Source organism: Dendrobates tinctorius, unplaced genomic scaffold, assembly GCF_039654945.1.
Source record: "Dendrobates tinctorius isolate UK_male_01 unplaced genomic scaffold, ASM3965494v1 ptg000205l, whole genome shotgun sequence".
Lineage (NCBI taxonomy): Eukaryota > Metazoa > Chordata > Amphibia > Anura > Dendrobatidae > Dendrobates > Dendrobates tinctorius.
In genome coordinates, this window is record NW_027361872.1 from 13,706,321 (window position 1) to 13,725,300 (window position 18,980).

The following is an 18,980-nucleotide window of genomic DNA, read 5'->3' on the forward strand; positions in this document are numbered from 1 at the left end:
CGTCAGCACGCGGCGTCAGGAAAGACTACGAAGCCTCGTCACATCAGACAGAAAGGCGGCGAAGTACTGAGGGGGTGTGTCAGTCACGTGGTACCATTACGGCTGTAGAAGCGCTGGTAAAGGTGACCTGCTGCCAGTGTGACAGAAAGCTACAGAGACGAGACACATCTCCCTCCGCCTGTCAAGCATCATGGTGGGTACTGGTGTGATCCCTCCGCCGCTGGATGCGCCGGTTTATTAGTGCGGCCTGTGGCGGTGAGGCTCCCCGGTGGTCTCCTTTATTCGCCAGCCTCGGTGTGCAGGGAGCCGTGCTGTGTGTGGCCTGGTGCCAGGAGGCCGGCACTGCAGTGTCTGTAACCTTGTGTCTCCCTGGAGAGGCAGCGGTACACCCAGACTATAGCTATATACAGTGTGTATATATCCTGCAGAGCCGCTGCCACTTCTCCCGGTAGCTTTGTGCAATCTGTAAGTTGTCCATTTGTCTCTGGGCATAAAGATGGCAAATGGCGAGTATGGGTGTAGAGCGCCATGGAATAAAGGAGAGTATTACACCTTCAGGAGCAAATATGTTATTTTGGGGGTTTCTTTAACCCCTTAATGACCGGAGCTCTTTTCAGCTTTGCGTTTTCGTTTTTCGCTCCCCTTCTTTCCGGAGCCATAACTTTTTTTTTTTTCTATCATTATGACCATGTGAGGGCTTATTTTTTTTGCGGGATGAGTTGTACTCTTGAATGACATCATTGGTTTTAGCATGTCGTGTACTCGAAAATGGGGGAAAAAAATTCCAAGTGCGGTGATATTGCAAAAAAAAAAAAAACCTGCAATCTCACACTTGTTTTTTGTTTGGCTTTTTTGCTAGGTTCACTACATTCTAAAACTGGCCTGCCATTATGATTCTCCAGGTCATTGCGAGCTCATAGACACCAAACGATACCCGTAGCAGGTTTTTTTTTTTTTCTTAATTCTGGAATGCTTCAATATCCTCCATAGGAGGCTAGAAGCTGCCATAGCCTGATCGGTCTTAAACATACAGGCGATGAGCAGATCGCCTATATGTAGCTGAATTACTTCATTGCTATTAGTGCCGACCACGGGGTGGCACTCCTAGGAATCCGGCATCAACGACCATAGAGGTCTCCAAGACACCTCTGGTTGTTATGTCAACGATGCCCGTATCTCCGGCCCAGCAGACAGTAGCGCTTGTTAAATGCCGCTGTCGGCATTTGACAGCGGCATTTAAAATAATAATCTTTATGTAGCACTATCATATTCCGCAGCGCTTTACAGTTTGCACACATTATCATCACTGTCCCCGATGGGGCTCACACTGTAAATTCCCTATCAGTATGTCTCTGGAATGTGGGAGGAAACCCACGCAAACACGGGGAGAACATAAAGACTCCTTGCAGATGTTGTCCTTGGTGGGATTTGAACCCAGGACTCCAGCGCACCATGCTGCAGTATGTTAATAGGCGTGGGTGGATCACAATTCCACCTGCGCCTATTGCGGGCACATGTCAGCTGTTCAAAACAGCTGACATGTCCTGGCTCTGATGCGGGCTCACCGCCAGAGCCCTCATCAGAGCGGCGGATCTGACCTTGCATGAGAGTTCTGAAATCTCAGACTTTTGCTGTTACTGTAAAATGCATCTGAAATTTTTATAGAAATCACATAAATGTGAGCATACCCTCAGCAATGAGAGGCTCAGGCACTTATGTCTGTTATATCGATAACATCGAGTCCTATCAAAGTGAAAACATGTTTACAGCTCTAGGGTAAAGTTCAGACGTAAGTGCAATATTTATTTTTTTTTTTTTTTCACCTTAATTGGTCCATTTCATTGAAGCCTATATGCTATTTTAGCATTAAATGTAGTTTCTACTTTTTTTTTTTTTTAAGGGGAAATTGTGTATTTTTGCAACTTGCTGTGCACGGCAGTAGTGTACATGTAGCTGGATAATAGCTCATGTACATGTCTACTGTAAGGCTGGGTTCAGACCAGGGCCGGACTGGCAATTCTGACAAATGCCAGAAGGGCCTGTCTGGTCATGGGCTGCCTTGTCTGCTGTGTTAACAAAATCAGTGTTCTCAAGACACCCATACTGTTAAGAGTTGTGACGGAGCACAAAGTCGCTGACTCCGTCACTTATCCCAGCAGGCCATGGATATCATTAGACAAATTGGCCTTGTAGGAAATCTTCTTTTCCTCCATCCAGGGTAATATATTCCATCTGGTTCATAAGGACGGGGACAACAAGGGCCTGTGTGATTTCAAATGCCAGGGCTGAGTTTCAGCCCCGGTCCATACCTGGTTCAGACAGACATATTTCAGTCTGTATATGGACTGACTGCTGGTCTCTGGGTCTCATAAGAGACACCTGCAGTCTGTGACATAAAGCTAAGGCTGCAGCGTAATTGCTGATACCCTGGTATATAGAGGAGCGAGGTTAGCAAAGACGGCATGTACCAAGAGCAGAGCTGTTTTATGGACACCATGTCCTGGCAACCTCCAATTTTACCTAGTTTTCTCCCGTGGATTGAGTTGGAAGTCTTCCCATGGGTTCCATAGTGGTGCGGGTCTCCGCTGCACATCTGACTGTAGTGTGTCCAATGTCACGTCTGATCCAACATCCTGGACATCATCTTCTGTGTTCATGTTGCAGGTTTGGTCCACCATGTCCAGTATATTTACATGGACGGCATCTGGTATTTAGAAGCTTGTGTTCTCCTATAAGTCTTGGAGAGTGACTGGAGTTGTAGCCACCACTTCCTAAGAACAAGCCACTTCATTTCCTTGTTCTAAGTGTCGTTAAAGGGAACCGGTCACAGAAAATGGTATCGGAGCTGCAGGATGTTACAGAGCAGGAGCAGCTGATCAGATAGATATCCAATTTATCAGTGATTCTTGTATCTTATTTGAAATCCCTGGTGTCTGTAGACATAGGCCCACACACTGGTCTCCTATGGAGTGACTGACAGTCTTCCCTGTATGATAGTGCATGCAGACATAGCTGTCAATCACTGAGTAGCACCGCCCACTGGACTCATACAGCCAAGCACCCTGGATTTCAATGAATAAAATGCAAGAATTACTGAAGTCTCTCATAGTTCATTGCTAGAAAACTAGTGTCCCCCCTACGTGTGCTAGCAGCCTGGTAATTATGGGCCACTGTGCGGATGTATATACCCATAGTTATTTTTGGACATGTGATCTGTGAAAGATCAAAGCAAGATGTATTGCTCCCAGAAGGGTAGCGTACATTTTTGTAGTTGAGAACATAAATAGAAAAAAATGCACATAAAGAACCAAAGAAATAAAAAAATGTTTATTGACAAAATATTAAAACAGTGATTAAGAGTATCCAGAGCAAAAAAGGTGAGAACAGGCAATAAGACAGAGCAAAACATGAGGAACCACAGGTCTGAGGCGCAAACCTAATTAACAGACCCCCCTCAGTAAGCCATAGACCATGCACATATAGCAAATAAGACATCAGTTAAACATAATTAGACCAAAATCAATATTATAAAGAGGGAGCCTGAAAGCAAAGAGTAATAATGGAGGGTTTACCTCAGACCTGCGGTGCCACAGCCCCTACGCGCGTTTTGGCTTTGTGCCTTCTGTTCCAATTTTTCAATAGCTAGATATAATCAGCCACAAATAATTTGTTTTTTATGACTTGCCACCATCTGTGAAAGATGTATGGAGGAACCCTGGAGATGTAACTGAGATCCCCCATTTATCCTACGAGTGGGGTCAGGGAAGTCTGATGGAACACTAGTGAGTAATGACCCTTGGTCTTCCATGAAGAGGAACGCTTTCTAGGATACATATCACAGAACTGAAGTATATACGGTAATCGCATCTGTTGGGGAAAATACTCTTGTGTCTGATTGGAATTCATCATATTAGAAGTCACAAGAAGGAAAGCGGATATAGGATGTTGGGGAGCCCTGTGGGTGGTTGTAATCGGTTATTGTGCGCTGTTCCTACCTGACTTCAAGTGGAGGTCATTATCTGATGATGGATATGCTTATTTTTATTATGGGCCCAAAATCTAAAGCGTGTGTAGTTGTGAACTACCTGCCTCTTCTACAAAGCAGTCACTGACCGCTCCTGCTGGTGATTTCTGCTGCTTAGGTGTTCATGGTTACGACCACTCATATAGTGATGCCCACTGGTCATTACCATGGATATCTAAGCTACAGTAATGCCCTCCTTGAAGCAAGTGATATAGCAAATCTGGAGAACTATACTACACTTCTAACTGGAGGTATTTACTAACATTATTATTACACCTACTACATATTGGGATAGGATGTTGGAGATGGCAATGTGCCTTTAACTTATTGGTACCTTAATTGCATTTTCTGTGTCCACTGTGGCCCTCCCGGCACAGCCTGGACATGCCCTTAGGGCTCCCTTTACCCGACCAAAGCCAAGCAAAACATGTAACCTCCATGGCCTTTGATGTTCGATGTGCTGACGTCCTTCTGTTTCTCCAGCCTGAAGACATCAGAGTCCTGGTGACCGGAGCTGCTGGTCAGATCGCCTACTCCCTGCTGTATGGCATTGCTAAGGGTGATGTCTTCGGAAAGGACCAGGTAATGGAGCACAACAATCCCCCTGTGTTGGTTATGGTTTGCGATGATCTGCAGATGTTTCCTACATGCACTCACCGCTATCTCCTTTTTGCAGCCTCTTGTGCTTATCCTCCTGGATATTACCCCCATGATGGGAGTCCTGGATGGTGTAGTCATGGAGCTGCAGGACTGTGCCTTGCCTCTGCTGAAAGGTAAGGTCATGTCTTCCTTTACTTGATGAGTAGAGTATAATGACTTACTTGATGTTCACAGCTTGGTTTCTACTAGAGATGAGCGGGTCAGGGCTTATTCAGTCAGCTGTAGCGCTTGCCAAATAAGCTGCAGGAGGAACCAGGATTCCTGGATCGCTCCCGATGATCAGCTGTTCGGCTCTGCAGCTGCTTGTGTTGCGGCGGTGTGACTGTCACAACACATGTATGGAGAGCTTGTGTGTTGGGCTCTCCATACATGTGTCGTACCTGTCACACAGCCGCAATACAAGCAGCTGTGGGAGCACTCCATGTATCTGTGTTCCCGCTGCAGCTTATTTGGTAAGTGCTATAGCTTGCTGACTAAAGGCACCGTCATACACAGCGATCTCGCCAGCGACTTGCTGTTTGTGACATGGATCAGCGACCGGCCCCCTTCTGGGTATCGCTGATCGTGCAGGATCGTCCTGGGCTGTTTTCTTTTTTTGATCGTAGGTCTCCCGCTGGCCAGCGCGCATCGCTGCGTGTGGCAGCGGGAGAGCAATGATCAGCCACGCTGGTTTCCAAGGTAAACAGCGGGTATCTAAGAGCCGCGTGGCTCTTAGATACCCGCTGTTTACATTGTAAACCAGCCTGCTCGCTGGTCCTGATCGCTGGAGGGGCTGTTTAACCATGTCCCAGCGATCCCCATCAATGTCGGATCATTGGTGGGATCGCTGGGACATTGTTGTGTAACAGGGCCTTAAGCCCTTCACCCGATCAAATTTGCTCATCTCATGTAGAAGCTTCCCAAAGGATCGTCAAGAAATGATCCTAAGACAATGGGACTGAGCTACAGAAATTTGATTGAATATGTGCAGAAAACTTTTCCATACTCTGCACCACACGAATTTTGACTCGTGTACAATCCTTTCCCCACTTTCTTCTGTAACCCAGTGGGATGGAGGCAGTGCTTCTTTATTGGAAAGTGGACTAAAGGGGTTGTTGCTTAGATCGCTATCCCATGTGTCAAAACTCCAGGAAGAATGATCATATCTTTTTGGTGCAACGTGATGGGGGTTTAAAAGTGACCCCTGTGAATGACAAACTTTAACATTTTTACACTTTGTAAATGCCATACATTAAAAAAATCTAACGCTACTGTGCGGAGTTGGTAAGATGCATGATGAAGTCTGTCTGTATTGTATCCACAGAGGTGATTGCTACGGACAAGGAAGAAGTGGCTTTTAAGGACCTAGATGTTGCTGTTCTTGTGGGCTCCATGCCAAGGAGGGAGGGCATGGAGAGGAAGGACTTGCTGAAGGCCAATGTAAAGATTTTCAAGTCTCAGGGTGCTGCACTGGATAAATATTCAAAGAAGACTGTTAAGGTGATATTTTTTTTATTTATTTTTTAAGGATTCACTTTACTCTATGTGGAACAGTTCAGTCATACAAACTCACTTGTCAAAGTTATTAACCCCTTCACCCCCAAGGGTGGTTTGCACGTTCATGACCGGGCCAATTTTTACAATTCTGACCACTGTACCTTTATGAGGTCATAACTCTGGAACGCTTCCATTGATCCCGGTGATTCTGACATTGTTTTCTCGTGACATATTGTACTTCATGTTAGTGGTAAAATTTCATTCAAATAACTTGCGTTTATTTGTGAAAAAAATGGAAATTTGGCAAAAATTTTGAAAATTTCGCAATTTTCCAACTTTGAATTTTTATGCCCTTAAATCACAGAGATACGGCACACAAAAAACTTGATAAGTAACATTTCCCACATGTTTACTTTACATCAGCACAATTTTGGAACCAAAATTTTTTTTTTTTTTGTTAGGAAGTTATAAGGGTTAAAAGTTGACCAGCAATTTCTCATTTTTACAACACCATTTTATTTTTAGGACCACATCACATTTGAAGCCACTTTGAGGGGTCTATATGATAGAAAATATCCAAAAGTGACACCATTCTAAAAACTGAACCCCTTAAGGTGCTCAAAACCACATTCAAGAAGTTTATTAACCCATTAGGTGCGTCACAGGAATTTTTTTGAATATTTAAAAAGAAATGAACATCTAACTTTTTTTCACAAAAAAAATACTTCAGGTTCAATTTTTTTTATTTTACCAAGGGTAACAGGAGAAATTGGACTGCAAAAGTTATTGTGCAATTTGTCCTGAGTACGCTGATACCTGATTTGTGGGGGGGAACGACTGTTTCGGCGCATGGCAGAGCTCAGAATGGAAGGAGCGCCGTTTGACTTTTTCAATGCAAAATTGGCTGGAATTCAGATTGGACGCCATGTCACGTTTGGAGAGTCCCTGATGTAACTAAACAGTGGAAACCCCCTACAAGTGACCCCATTTTGGAAACTAGACCCCCCCAAGGAACTTATCTAGATATGTGGTGAGAACTTTGAACCCACAAGGGCTTTACAGAAGTTTATAACGTACAGCGGTACAATTAAAAAATCATATTTTTTCCACAAAAATGATCTTTTCACCCCAATTTTTATTTTCCCAAGGGTAACAGGACCCTAAAAGTTATTGTGCAATTTGTCCTGAGTACGCTGATACCCCACATGTGGGGGTAAACCACTATTTGGGCGCATGGCAGAGCTCGGAAGGGAAGCGGCGCCATTTGACGTTTTTGGCTGGAATTGAGATCGGACACCATGTCGCGTTTGGAAAACCCCTGATGTACCAAAACAGTGGAAATCCCCCACAAATGACACCATTTTGGAAACTAGACCCCCTAAGGAACTTATCTAGATATGTGGTGAGAACTTTGAACCCCCAAGTGCTTCACAGAAGTTTATAACACTCGGACGTGAAAATAAAAAAATCATTTTTTTCCACAAAAATGATATTTTTGCCCCCAATTTCTTATTTTCCTAAGGGTAACAGGAGAAATTGGACCCCAAAAATTGTTTTGCAATTTGTCCTGAGTAGGCTGATACCCTACATGTGGGGGTAAAACACTGTTTGGGCGCATGGCAGAGCTTGGAAGGGAAGGAGCACCATTTGACTTTTTCAACTCAGAATTGGCTGGAATTGAGATCAGACGCCATGTTGCATTTGGAGAGCCCCTGATGTGCCCAAACAGTGGAAACCCCCAATTATAACTCCAACCCTAACCCTAGCCCTAACCCTAAGGCTGTGTGCACACGCTGCGGATTTTGCTGCGGTTCCGGCTGCTGCGGACCCCAGTACCATGATTCCCTATGGCAATCAAAAACCGCAGTGCAGACGGTGCGGAATTTTCCGCGCGGATTATCTGCGGTTTTCAATCCGCAGAAAGAATTGACATGTCAATTCTTTCTGCGGATTCTCCTGCGGTTTGCCATCTCCTCTATTGAGGAGATGAAAAACCGCAGGACAAAACCGCAGAGCAATCCGCAGGTAAAACCGCAGGTCTTTTGACCTGCGGTTTCACCTGCGGATTTTACAAAATCCGCGCGGATGAATCCACATTTAATCCACAGCGTGTGCACACAGCCTTACCCTAACGGGAAAATGGAGATAAATCCTTTTTTTTTTTTTTTTAGTTTTATTATTTTTCCCTAACTAAGGGGGTGATAACGGGGGGGTTTGACTTACTATTTATGGCGGTTTTTATGTTTGGCGGCTGTCACACGCTAAAAGACGCTTTTTATTGTAAAATAGTTTTTGCATCACCACATTTTGAGAGCTATAATTTTTCCGTATTTTGACCCACTGAGTCATGTGAGGTCTTATTTTTTGCGGGACGAGTTGACGTTTTTATTGGTACCATTTTCGGGCACGTGACATTTTTTGATCGCTTTTTATTCCTATTTTTGGGACGCAGAATGAACAAAAAACAGCGTTTCATGAATTTCTTTTGGGGGGTGCGTTTACACCGTTCCGCGTGCGGTAAAATTGATAAAGCTGTTTTATTCTTCGGGTCAGTACGGTTACAGCGATACCTCATTTAGGTCGTTTTTTTATGTTTTTGTCGGTTTTATGCAATGAAAACTATTTTATATAAAAAATAATTATTTTTGCATCGCTTTATTCTGTGAGCTATAACTTTTTTTATTTTTTCGCTGATGATGCTGTGTCGCGGCTCGTTTTTTGCGGGACAAGATGACGTTTTCAGCGGTACCATGGATATTTATATGCGTCTTTTTGATCGCACGTTATTACACTTTTTGTTTGGCGGTATGATAATAAATCATTATTTTTTGCTTCGTTTTTTATTTTTTAAGGGGTTCGCTAAAAGGGTTAACTAATGGGACAGTTTTATAGGGCGGGTCATTACGGACGCGGCGATACCTAATATGTGTACTTTTATTGTTTTTTGTTTTTTGTTTTTTTTTTTTTTCCAAAAAATGGATTTATTGAGGGATTTTTTTTTTTCTTAGTCCCAGGTGGGACATCACTGTCTTGTGACAGATCGCTGATCTGTCACATCACAGATCACTGTGACAGATCAGCAATCTGTCACAGGCATTGAAGCAGACTTCCTCTTGCCTGTGCTTTGCAGGCACTGAGGAAGCCAGCTTCCTCAGGTCCCCGAAGGCCCCCGTCGCCATCTTGGATCCGGGGGCCTGGAGGATAGGAGCCCCCCGCAGCAGCGCTGCACATTGCGCTGCCGTGGGGGGCTCAGGGAAGCACGGAGGGAGCCCCCTCCCTGCCGATGCTTCCCTTTAACTCCCGGTACACCGCGATCATGTTTGATCGCGGTGTGCAAGGGGTTAACGTGTCGGGGGCGGTCCGTGACCGCCCCTGACACATAGTGCCGGGTGTCAGCTGTGATAATCAGCTGACACCCGGCCGCGATCAGCGGCGCTCACCACGTGGGCGCCGCTGATCGCGGTAGACATACTATCCCGTCCACGGTCATACGGGCCCGGGTACCGTGGACGGGATAGTACGTCGGATGTCAGGAAGGGGTTAATAGCTGCAAAAATAAAACCGGGCTAGACTTGTGTCTTGGTTTTGTCATCTGAATGGAAATCATTAAGGGGTGGGCCTTCAGGAATAAAAAAAAAAAAAAAGCTAAAGAAAATGCTAAATATTTGTAAATGCATGTAATTGGTTAACTTTTCTGTTTTGTCCAGGTAATCGCTATAGTACACTAAAATGGCAGCGGTTTTGGTGACTCTTTAATAGGACAGGTGCCTGTGACCATGTGCGGTTGGATATTAGCGATCTAACATCAGCTGCTAGTCAGTCAATAATACACAGGCAGCAGTGTGAGCAGCCTTTTCTTACGCAAGGACTCCTAGTATCTCCAGTACTAGATCAGATGGACAGGGAGGACATCGGTTTGAGTGGCCGCCTCTTACCTCATATCTCCAGTATTAGATCAGATAGGCAGGGTGGACAGCAGTGTAAGCAACCTCTTCTTACCTCAGCACCCCTGGTATCTGCAGTACTGGGAGCACATCTTGTAGAGTAGGGGGCTACCTCTGCCCTTCCACTTTATAATTCTAGAATGGTTTGTCCGATAACGGGATGGTAGATATTTAAAATCCCATAGTGCCTCCCTCCCTACACAAAACAAGCGATATTTCTAAATAATGATATTTTGGCACTTATTTGTGATCCTTCCTCTTGTTCATAGCCCTCTCTTTGCAGCTAAGGCAGGGGCTGAATGTACAGAACCAGATTAGGACCACTTCATACACTAGTAGAGTTCTCCTCTCTTATGGATTGCCTGGGAAAATCTCATTTAGTACCAATCAACGCAGTGGGTAAACCTCCATCCATTTGGGTCCAATCCTGCCACACGTTTTCCTGCATTATTTGTATTGCAATCTTCAGTAACTTCTGCAGCCTGTCAATGAGATTTCTGCAACTCGCTTCAGCTGTAGAACATGGCAGATTGCAAAAATTCCTGTGTATTGCCCCTTTGCAATGTACACTAAGTGGGAGGTATTAAAGCTACTCAAATAGGCGAAGGCCCAACCACTGGGTCTTCAAACAACAAATGACTTGATTTTTAAGCATGGCATCCTCACTAAGTGTTGGGGCAATAAAGGTATATCTGTATTAAAATGTTTATTTTTCTTCCCTATTCTAGGTGATTGTTGTGGGAAATCCTGCAAACACCAACTGCCTAACTGCACTAAAGTCTGCTCCATCCATCCCCAAAGAGAACTTCAGCTGTCTCACCCGCTTGGACCACAACAGGGCGAAGGCTCAGGTATGGTAACTGCAACTCTTGTAAAATAAAGTTTATTTAATAAATGAAGCTTCTTTCAACTTTTTCTTTTTTTTTTTTTTTTTTTTTTTTTTTTTTTTTTTTTTTTTTTTTCCCTCCTTTCTTTCCGTGCCACTGTTTTCCCAAGCTATCTTCCAGTCAATGGGGGGTGGCATGAAATGTCTGACACCACACTTCCAACTATTGCAGCATTACCACCTGTCACTGGGGCCTTCTCCGGTATCACACAATCAACAGAGCGAGGGAAGTGTGAACAATCCCAAGACCTTTATTATAGGCAAAATTAGAAGGTCCATAAACAATCCACCACACTGAGGATACAATAGTCCGGAACACGATTGAAGTTCAGTAACAGGATAAAATGTCCAGGGAGATGAGAGTCCAATAACCAGCAGCCAGAGGATAAAAAGTCCATACGCTTCCCTTTCTCTCTGACTTGCTGTGTGATATGAGTTGAGGTCTCTGTCTCAGGGTCTTTTATACTCCCGAAAGGTAAGCTGATTTTGGAATTCCCAGTGTCCTTCAGTACACCCTCACATTCTGTTCCCTCTTTAGAAGTCAACAAACTAGTTTCATAATACAATGCACAATTAGTATATCAGTACACATCAATAGACAAAGATAAACACAACTATGTACAGTCAGGCTGCAGAGAGTAGGGGTACAGTCACACATGGCGGCTCACCAGCGATCCCAACAACGATATCAACGTGTCAGGATCGCTGGTGAGCTGTCAAACAGGCAGCTTCACCAGCGATCAGCACCAGCGACGCCGAGCACTCGGCGGCGCTGTGTACTTTAGTTACCAGCGCACTGATGCAGGGAGCTGGTAACCAAGGTACATATCGGGTTTCTAAGGGACGTGCGTCACTTAGAAACCCTGCATTTACCTTAGTTACCAGCTGATCGCTGGTCTCCCGCCTGTCACGCAGCGATGCGTGCTGGCCAGCGGGAGACCAGCGACCAAAAAAATGTCCAGGGCTTTCCAAGAGCGGTCAGCGATACCGGCAGGGGGGCCGGACGCTGATAGGTGTCACACACAGCGATCTCGCTGGTGAGATCGCTATTGCGTCACAAAACTTGTCACTCAGCAGCGATCTTGCTAGCGAGATCGCTATGTGTGACGGGGCCCTAAAGGGGGCTTTACACATAGCGATATCGCTAAAGCGTCACCGATTTTGTGATGCAGCAGCGATATTGCTAGCGATATCGCTATGTGTGATACTTTCCTCCGACCGGCTCCCCTGCTGTCTGTCGCTGATTGTGTAGCTCCATTTCTCGTCGGGAGTTTCCTGCTGGCGCCGACGAGCGACGCGTGGAAGCGGGCGGGAGGACGTCAGGATCACCGCGTCTGAAAGGTAAGTAACGACTGCTGCTACGTCGCTGTGAGATCTGCCTGTGTGGCAGCTCACTAGCAACCATTTAGCGATGTACCAGCGTTCCTGACCGGGTCGTATTGTGGTCGGGATCGCTGGTGCATCGCTAAATGTAAAGGGGCCTTTAGTGAGCAAATTCAATTATCAGCCTTTTGGAAGGTATTTGAGACTCCAGACAATATGGGGAATACATGCAATGATACAGGGTAACAAGAAAACATTATAAAAATCAGTGAAATAGGCTATATTTCTATCACACCACCTATCCTTATGATGTGAAGTCATAGTCAGTGGGGGTCCCAATTTGTATGTCTGGTTGCATGCATATTACCACCACTATTCACTTGGGTAGAGGAGCCCTATTTTCATTATTTGAAGGTCCTAGTAGTCTGAAACCCCACCCGTACCCCCTCTAGGAGATCACTCGCCCACCCCCTGTCCTGGTGTAGCTGGTAAACCTTAGCCAATTTTTTTTTTTTTTTTTTTTTTTTTTTTTTTTTTTTCCCCCAACATGTTTAAAGGTGTCATCTGGTGAAAACAATTGATCACCCATCTTCAAGCTCTGCTGATCTGTGCATGTTCTGGCAGTCTGATTCCCCACTGATCAGAATTGACACTCATCTAGTGACTAGGTGTTAACTTATTTTCATCTGAGAGCCCAGGGGTGTACATAAAAACTATGGTGCCCCATAGCAGAAGATGTAATTGGGGGGACCTCCACCCCCCCCCCCATTACCAATAAAAATAAATAAACTGCTCATGTGACCCAGCCAAATATATCTCCCAAATTCTTAGCCCTCTCAATGCAAGCTTTCGAGACTACTCGGGTCTCTTCATCAGGCTAGACTAATACAAAATCTGAAGTCACATATTTATGCACAATACAACACAGAGAAATGCAATAGATAAGACATGTGACGTGAAGCAGAACTATCAATATGGGAGAGGGAGAAACATAAATATTGGACCAGTACATAGATAAGGAGTCTGGATGTTTTATAGTCCTCTGATTGGGGTCTCCTAATGTGTTATGATGCCCCCACAAGGTCTTGGAAGCAAATTCCTTAATTGATGTAAAAAGGCATAAATCCATGCGACACATTCATTCCAGCACTGAGAGTGTCAAAGGTCGTCATAAATTTATACTCCCAAACTCTTCTCTCTCTGAGACTTGAAGTTACCATTCAATACCAGTAATTTCATATCCATGTTGCTGTGATCAGGGATACAAAAAATGTTTTGCCACAGGTAGATCCATTCTTTTTTTTTCTCTTATTGTGTGACGATGAGCATTCATCCTGGTTCTAAGCTTAGAACAAGGATGAATTCTCATCGTCACACAATAAGAGAAAAAAGAATGTATCTACCTGTGGTAAAACATTTTTGTATCCCTGATCACAGCAACATGGATATGAAATTACTGGTATTGAAAGGTAACTTCAAGTCTCAGAGAGAGAAAGAGAAGAGTTTGGGAGTATAAATTTGACGACCTTTGACACTCTCAGTGCTGGAATGAATGTGTCGCATGGATTTATGTCTTTTTACATCAAGGAATTTGCTTCCAAGTCCTTGGGGTCTCCTAATGTGTTGTGATGCCCCCACAATCAGAGGACTATAAAACATCCGGACTCCTTATCTATGTACTGGTCCAATATTTGTTTCTCCCTCTCCCATATTGATAGTTTTGCTTCCCGTCACATGTCTTATCTATTGCATTTCTCTGTGTTGTATTGTGCATAAACATGTGACTCTTCAGATTTAGTATTAGTCTAGCCTGATGAAGAGACCTGAGTAGTCTCGAAAGCTTGCAGTGTGTTACCATCTTTTCAGTTAGCCGTTAAAAGGTATCAACCACTGAGGACTCTCAATTCTAACTACTGGCTAACACTGTACAAAGATATACATCTTTCCTGTCGCCCTTCGTTGCACCCATAAAGTAGGTTAAGAAAAGTGCCCCACAGGCACTGCCTGATACCTCCCATAGTAAATTCCTCCCCACTCAGTATGGTGACCCACAACACAGGATGATTCCCAACAGTGACACCCTCCCCCCGACATGGCCCTTTATGCAGTACAATGGGCCTACATACAGTATAGTGGCACCCAACACAATCCTTCACTGTATAATGGCTCCCAAATAGCCATCCATAAAGTATAAGGGCTCACACATAGTCCTCCATGTGGTCTAATGGGTCCTGTGTAATCACCCCCCACCGGTGTCAGCATGGAGCACTCTGAAGCGGTCTTCACTGTTCTGCGCAGCAGACCCTATGAAGTGATGTCATTGCTGTCTGATCTGACGTGGGAGAATAATGGAGGACGGAGTGGATCCCTCTTTAATAATTGCTGTCAACTGTATCGGCATCAGCGATGTGTGGTGCCGGCTGTGCGGTCTGACGGCATTGGCGGTACGCCACTGCAAGAGCACCCTTTTAAAGGTGACGTAGTGGAGAATTGGTCTAATTTTTTTTTTTTTTTTTTTTTTTTTCCCCCCCCCTTCCAGATTGCTCTTCGTCTCAATGTGACATCTGATGAGGTTAAGAACGTGATTATCTGGGGAAATCACTCCTCCACTCAGTATCCTGATGTTAGTCACGCTGTTGTAAAGCTGCAGGGGAAGGATGTGTGCGTCTCTGAAGCTGTGAAAGATGACAGCTGGCTGAAGGGAAGCTTCATATCGGTAAGAAGTCTATCACCATGATGATGCACCCACTGCAGCTGGCACTGCCGGTAAACTGGGCTTGGGCCAATATTATGGGTGTAGCCAATTCTGTCATTTCCTACTGGTTGCAATGGGAGTTTTTTTTCCCTGAATTTTTACATTCATTGGCTTGGTATCTAGTTCTTAAGGGGATTTTACACATAGCGATATCGCTATGTGTGATGCTTACCTCCGACCGGCTCCCCCGCTGTCCATCGCTGATCGCGCGAGAATGTCCGGCTCCATTTCTCGTCGGGCGCTTCCTGCTGGCGCCAACGAGCGACGCGTGGAGGCGGGCGGAAGGACGTCGGGATCGCTGTGTGTGAAAGGTGAGTATCGTGTGCTGCGTCGCTGCTGCATCGCTGTGAGGTCTGCCTGTGTGACAGCTCACTAGCGATCATTTAGCGATGCACCAGCGATCCTGACCGGGTCGGATCGCTTTTTGGATCGCTGGTGCATCGCTAAATGTAAAGGGGCCTTAGTATGTTGGTTCAATCTGAAACTATTTGTAGAAGGACTAGGTCTGAAAATCCTATATTAAACTGCATCATCAGCACTTCTAGTTTTAAAGTGGGGAAAAAAAAAAGTGCAGAGTTGATGGCTCACCTTGACAAATTTGGAGGGTTAAAATCTTACTAGCCTCTAGCCCCTACCAGCCTTAACTTCCAACTTCACCCATCATTTTGATATTTTATTTCAGAAATCAATGGCAGACATGAAAGTAAGAGTTTGTAATGTGTCAGAGCAATTCAAGGGGAAAATATTTTCAGTGACAACAGATTATCCCATTAAAGATGAGAAATGACAGTTGGCGCTTTAAAAAAAAAAAAAGGAAGAGCTAGAGTCCGATTCTGCTGCAGGGTCTCCTGGAACGTCAGAGGTGGACATTGTCTCATAATCTCAGTAATGGGAAAGTCTTCGCTGAATAAAACATTTACCTGTAAATTGAGAGTGATCAGTTCAGGAGGAGAAAGATGCAGATTACTTTAAGACTTTAGAAATTTCTCATTTTCACATGTAAAATTAATTTATGATGAAATTTATGAAATTTTAAACCATGGTTAATCTTTCAAGAATGATGGTGACTGCTGCAGCCGATCACTGGCTGAGGCTGGTCATTCTTGAAGTATGGTAATTGTTTATGTGGAGAAGGGCCAGAAGGTTGAAGGCAGCGGGGTGGAGGGGTGAGGGATTTTTTTTTTTTTTTTTTTTTTTTTCTTGCAGTTTATAGAGTTTACATAATGGGAACACGCCCTTTAACCCCTTACTGACCACTGATGGGATAGTACGTCAGCGGCCAGTATCCCCCCGCTTTGAGGTAGGCTCCGGCAGTGAGCCCACCTCAAAGCTATGACATGTGCCTGCAATAGCCGCTAGTGGAATCTCCGCCCGCGCCTATTAACTAGATAAATCCTGCTGTCAAACGCTGACAGAGGGCATTTAACTAGAGCTTCCGGGGCGTGGCCAGAAATGTGCGCATTGCTGACCCCATCACATGATTGGGGGTCAGCAATGTATTGCCATAACAACCTGATGTCTCCCAGAGACCTCTATGGTTGTTGATGAGGCCACCCGGTCGGCGCTCATAGCAATGCTGTAATTCTGCTACATAGAGGCCATCTGCTCATCGCCTATATGTAGCAGAGCCGATCAAGTATGGGATGCTTATAGCCTCCCATGGAGACTATTGAAGCATGCCAAAATTAAAAAAAAAAAGTTATAAAAAAAAAAAAAAAAAAAATATACAAGTTCAAATTCCCCCCCCCCCCCCCTTTCGCCCCATTCAAAATAAAATAATAAAAAAATCACACATTAGGTATCATCGCATTCAGAATCGCCCGATCTGTCAAAGAAAGGATTAACCTGATCGCTAAACGGCATAGCCAGGGAAAAAATCTAAACGCCAGAATTAGTTTTTTGGTCGCCGCAACACTGCATTAAAATGCAATAACGGGCAATCAAAAGATTGTATCTGCATATAAATGGTATCCCTAAAAACATCAGCCTAGGGCGCAAAAATTAAGCCCTCACCCAGCCTGAGATCACGAAAATTTGAGACGCTACGGGTATCGGAAATTGGTGCAAACTTTTTTTTTTTTTTTTTTTTTTTTTTTTTTTTTTTTAGCAAATTTTGGAATTTTTCTTTTTCACCACTTAGATAAAAAAATAACCTAGACATGTTTTGTGTCTATGAACTCGTAATGACCTGGAGAATCATAGTGGCAGGTCAGTTTTAGCATTTAGTGAACCTAGCAAAAAAAAAAAAAAAAAAGCCAAACAAAAAAATGTGGGATTGCACTTTTTTTGCAGTTTTACCACACTTGGAATTTTTTTTTTTTTCTTGTTTTCGAGTACACGACATGCTAAATCCAATGATGTCGTTCAAAAGTACAACTAGTCCCGCAAAAAAAAGCCCTCACATGGCTATATTGATGCAAGAATAAAAGTTATAGCTCTGCGAAAAAATGAAAACGCAAAACCGAAAAAAGCTCAGGTCACTAAGGGGTTAAAAGAGACCTTTTATTGGTGTTGAGCTTGTAATATTATGCATATCTGTGCTGTTAATAAAATGGGAAGCAGTTTGAGCCTCTTTTTTTTTTTTTTTTTTTTTTTTTTTTTTTTTATAGACTGTACAGCAGCGCGGTGCAGCTGTAATTGCAGCACGGAAGTTATCCAGCGCCATGTCTGCTGCCAAAGCCATCTGTGATCATGTGCGGGACATCTGGTTTGGAACCTCAGAGGTAAATGATGTCAAACTTGTGGTTTGTTTCCTTCTCACCCCTTAGGTGACTTGTATGTGCACCTGCTTGATGGATATACTGCAATAATGTCTTGCTGCTATATAACATTCTCCTCAAAGTCTCAGCTACTCCTATGACCACGTGTCTCTCAGATGGGGTGGACTTTTAGGCAGACCAGTGCTGATCATCTTCCTTACAATCTTTGCCTCATCTCATAGGGAGAATTTGTTTCCATGGGTGTGATCTCTGATGGAAATGCGTACGGCGTACCCAATGAGCTTCTGTATTCTTTCCCTGTTGTCATCAAGGTATGATACTTCTGGGTGTTGATTTTAGGTTCTCTCCTCATAGGTTTTGACTTTAAATATTGCGCTCTGTTCTCCCACAGGACAAGTCCTGGAAAATCGTCCAAGGCCTCAAAATTGACGACTTCTCCCGTGAAAAGATGGACGCGACGGCCAAAGAACTTCAAGAAGAGAAGGATACGGCCTTTGAGTTCCTCTCAATCGCGTGACTAGAAATTGATCGAAAACCACAACTAAGTCCTGAAAAAATGAAAAGCAGTCTATAAGTTTTAGTATCAAGTGCTTATTTATGTCTCCAACCGTTCTCAGTAGTAAAGTCACTGAACATCACATCGGATTTGGTTTTGTATCTGTGACTATTATAAAGTCATTCCTAGCAATAGTGAATTAAAAAAACAACAACCCTGTGTGGGGTGTACACTGCATTGTCTCCTGGAGTGGCTTTATTGATTTACTTTACAGCAGCCTCAGGGACTGTATGGGGGGGGATGGAAATACTCCAACCTACCAGTTAATGGAGGGGGTGATGGCCCAGTATTCGAATTTCACACAGACGAAGCTTGCAGTAGAGCGCCATTCACACCCGTAATGAAGTTATAGATTATATGGTAAGTTATATGTATATACTTTTTTAGATACTGAATATGCCTTCCTATATAACAAATGGATGTCACAACAAATGTGGCAAGAAAGGCCATGCTCCATCTCTACTTATGCATGTCTCTTTCCAAATAATAGAGGATAAAAAAAATTCACTTTCGCAAACTGGACAACATTTTAACCCCCAAGGGTGGTTTGCACGTTCATGACCGGGCCAATTTTTACAATTCTGACCACTTTCCCATTAGGAGGTAATAACTCTGAAACGTTTCCATGGATCCCGG

At 44.1% G+C, this 18,980-nt stretch overlaps 1 protein-coding gene across 1 annotated transcript; it reads left to right on the forward strand.

Moving 5' to 3' along the window:
- Positions 1 to 59: 59 nt before the first annotated feature.
- Positions 60 to 18,519, forward strand: MDH1 (malate dehydrogenase 1). Its single transcript, XM_073554056.1, has 9 exons — positions 60 to 193; positions 4,508 to 4,606; positions 4,701 to 4,797; positions 5,988 to 6,163; positions 10,833 to 10,955; positions 14,853 to 15,029; positions 17,678 to 17,791; positions 18,010 to 18,099; positions 18,180 to 18,519. Exons 1-9 carry the CDS (start codon positions 191 to 193, stop codon positions 18,303 to 18,305), a joined length of 1,005 nt encoding a protein of 334 aa, XP_073410157.1. The 5' UTR covers positions 60 to 190; the 3' UTR covers positions 18,306 to 18,519.
- The last annotated feature ends 461 nt before the right edge of the window (positions 18,520 to 18,980 follow it).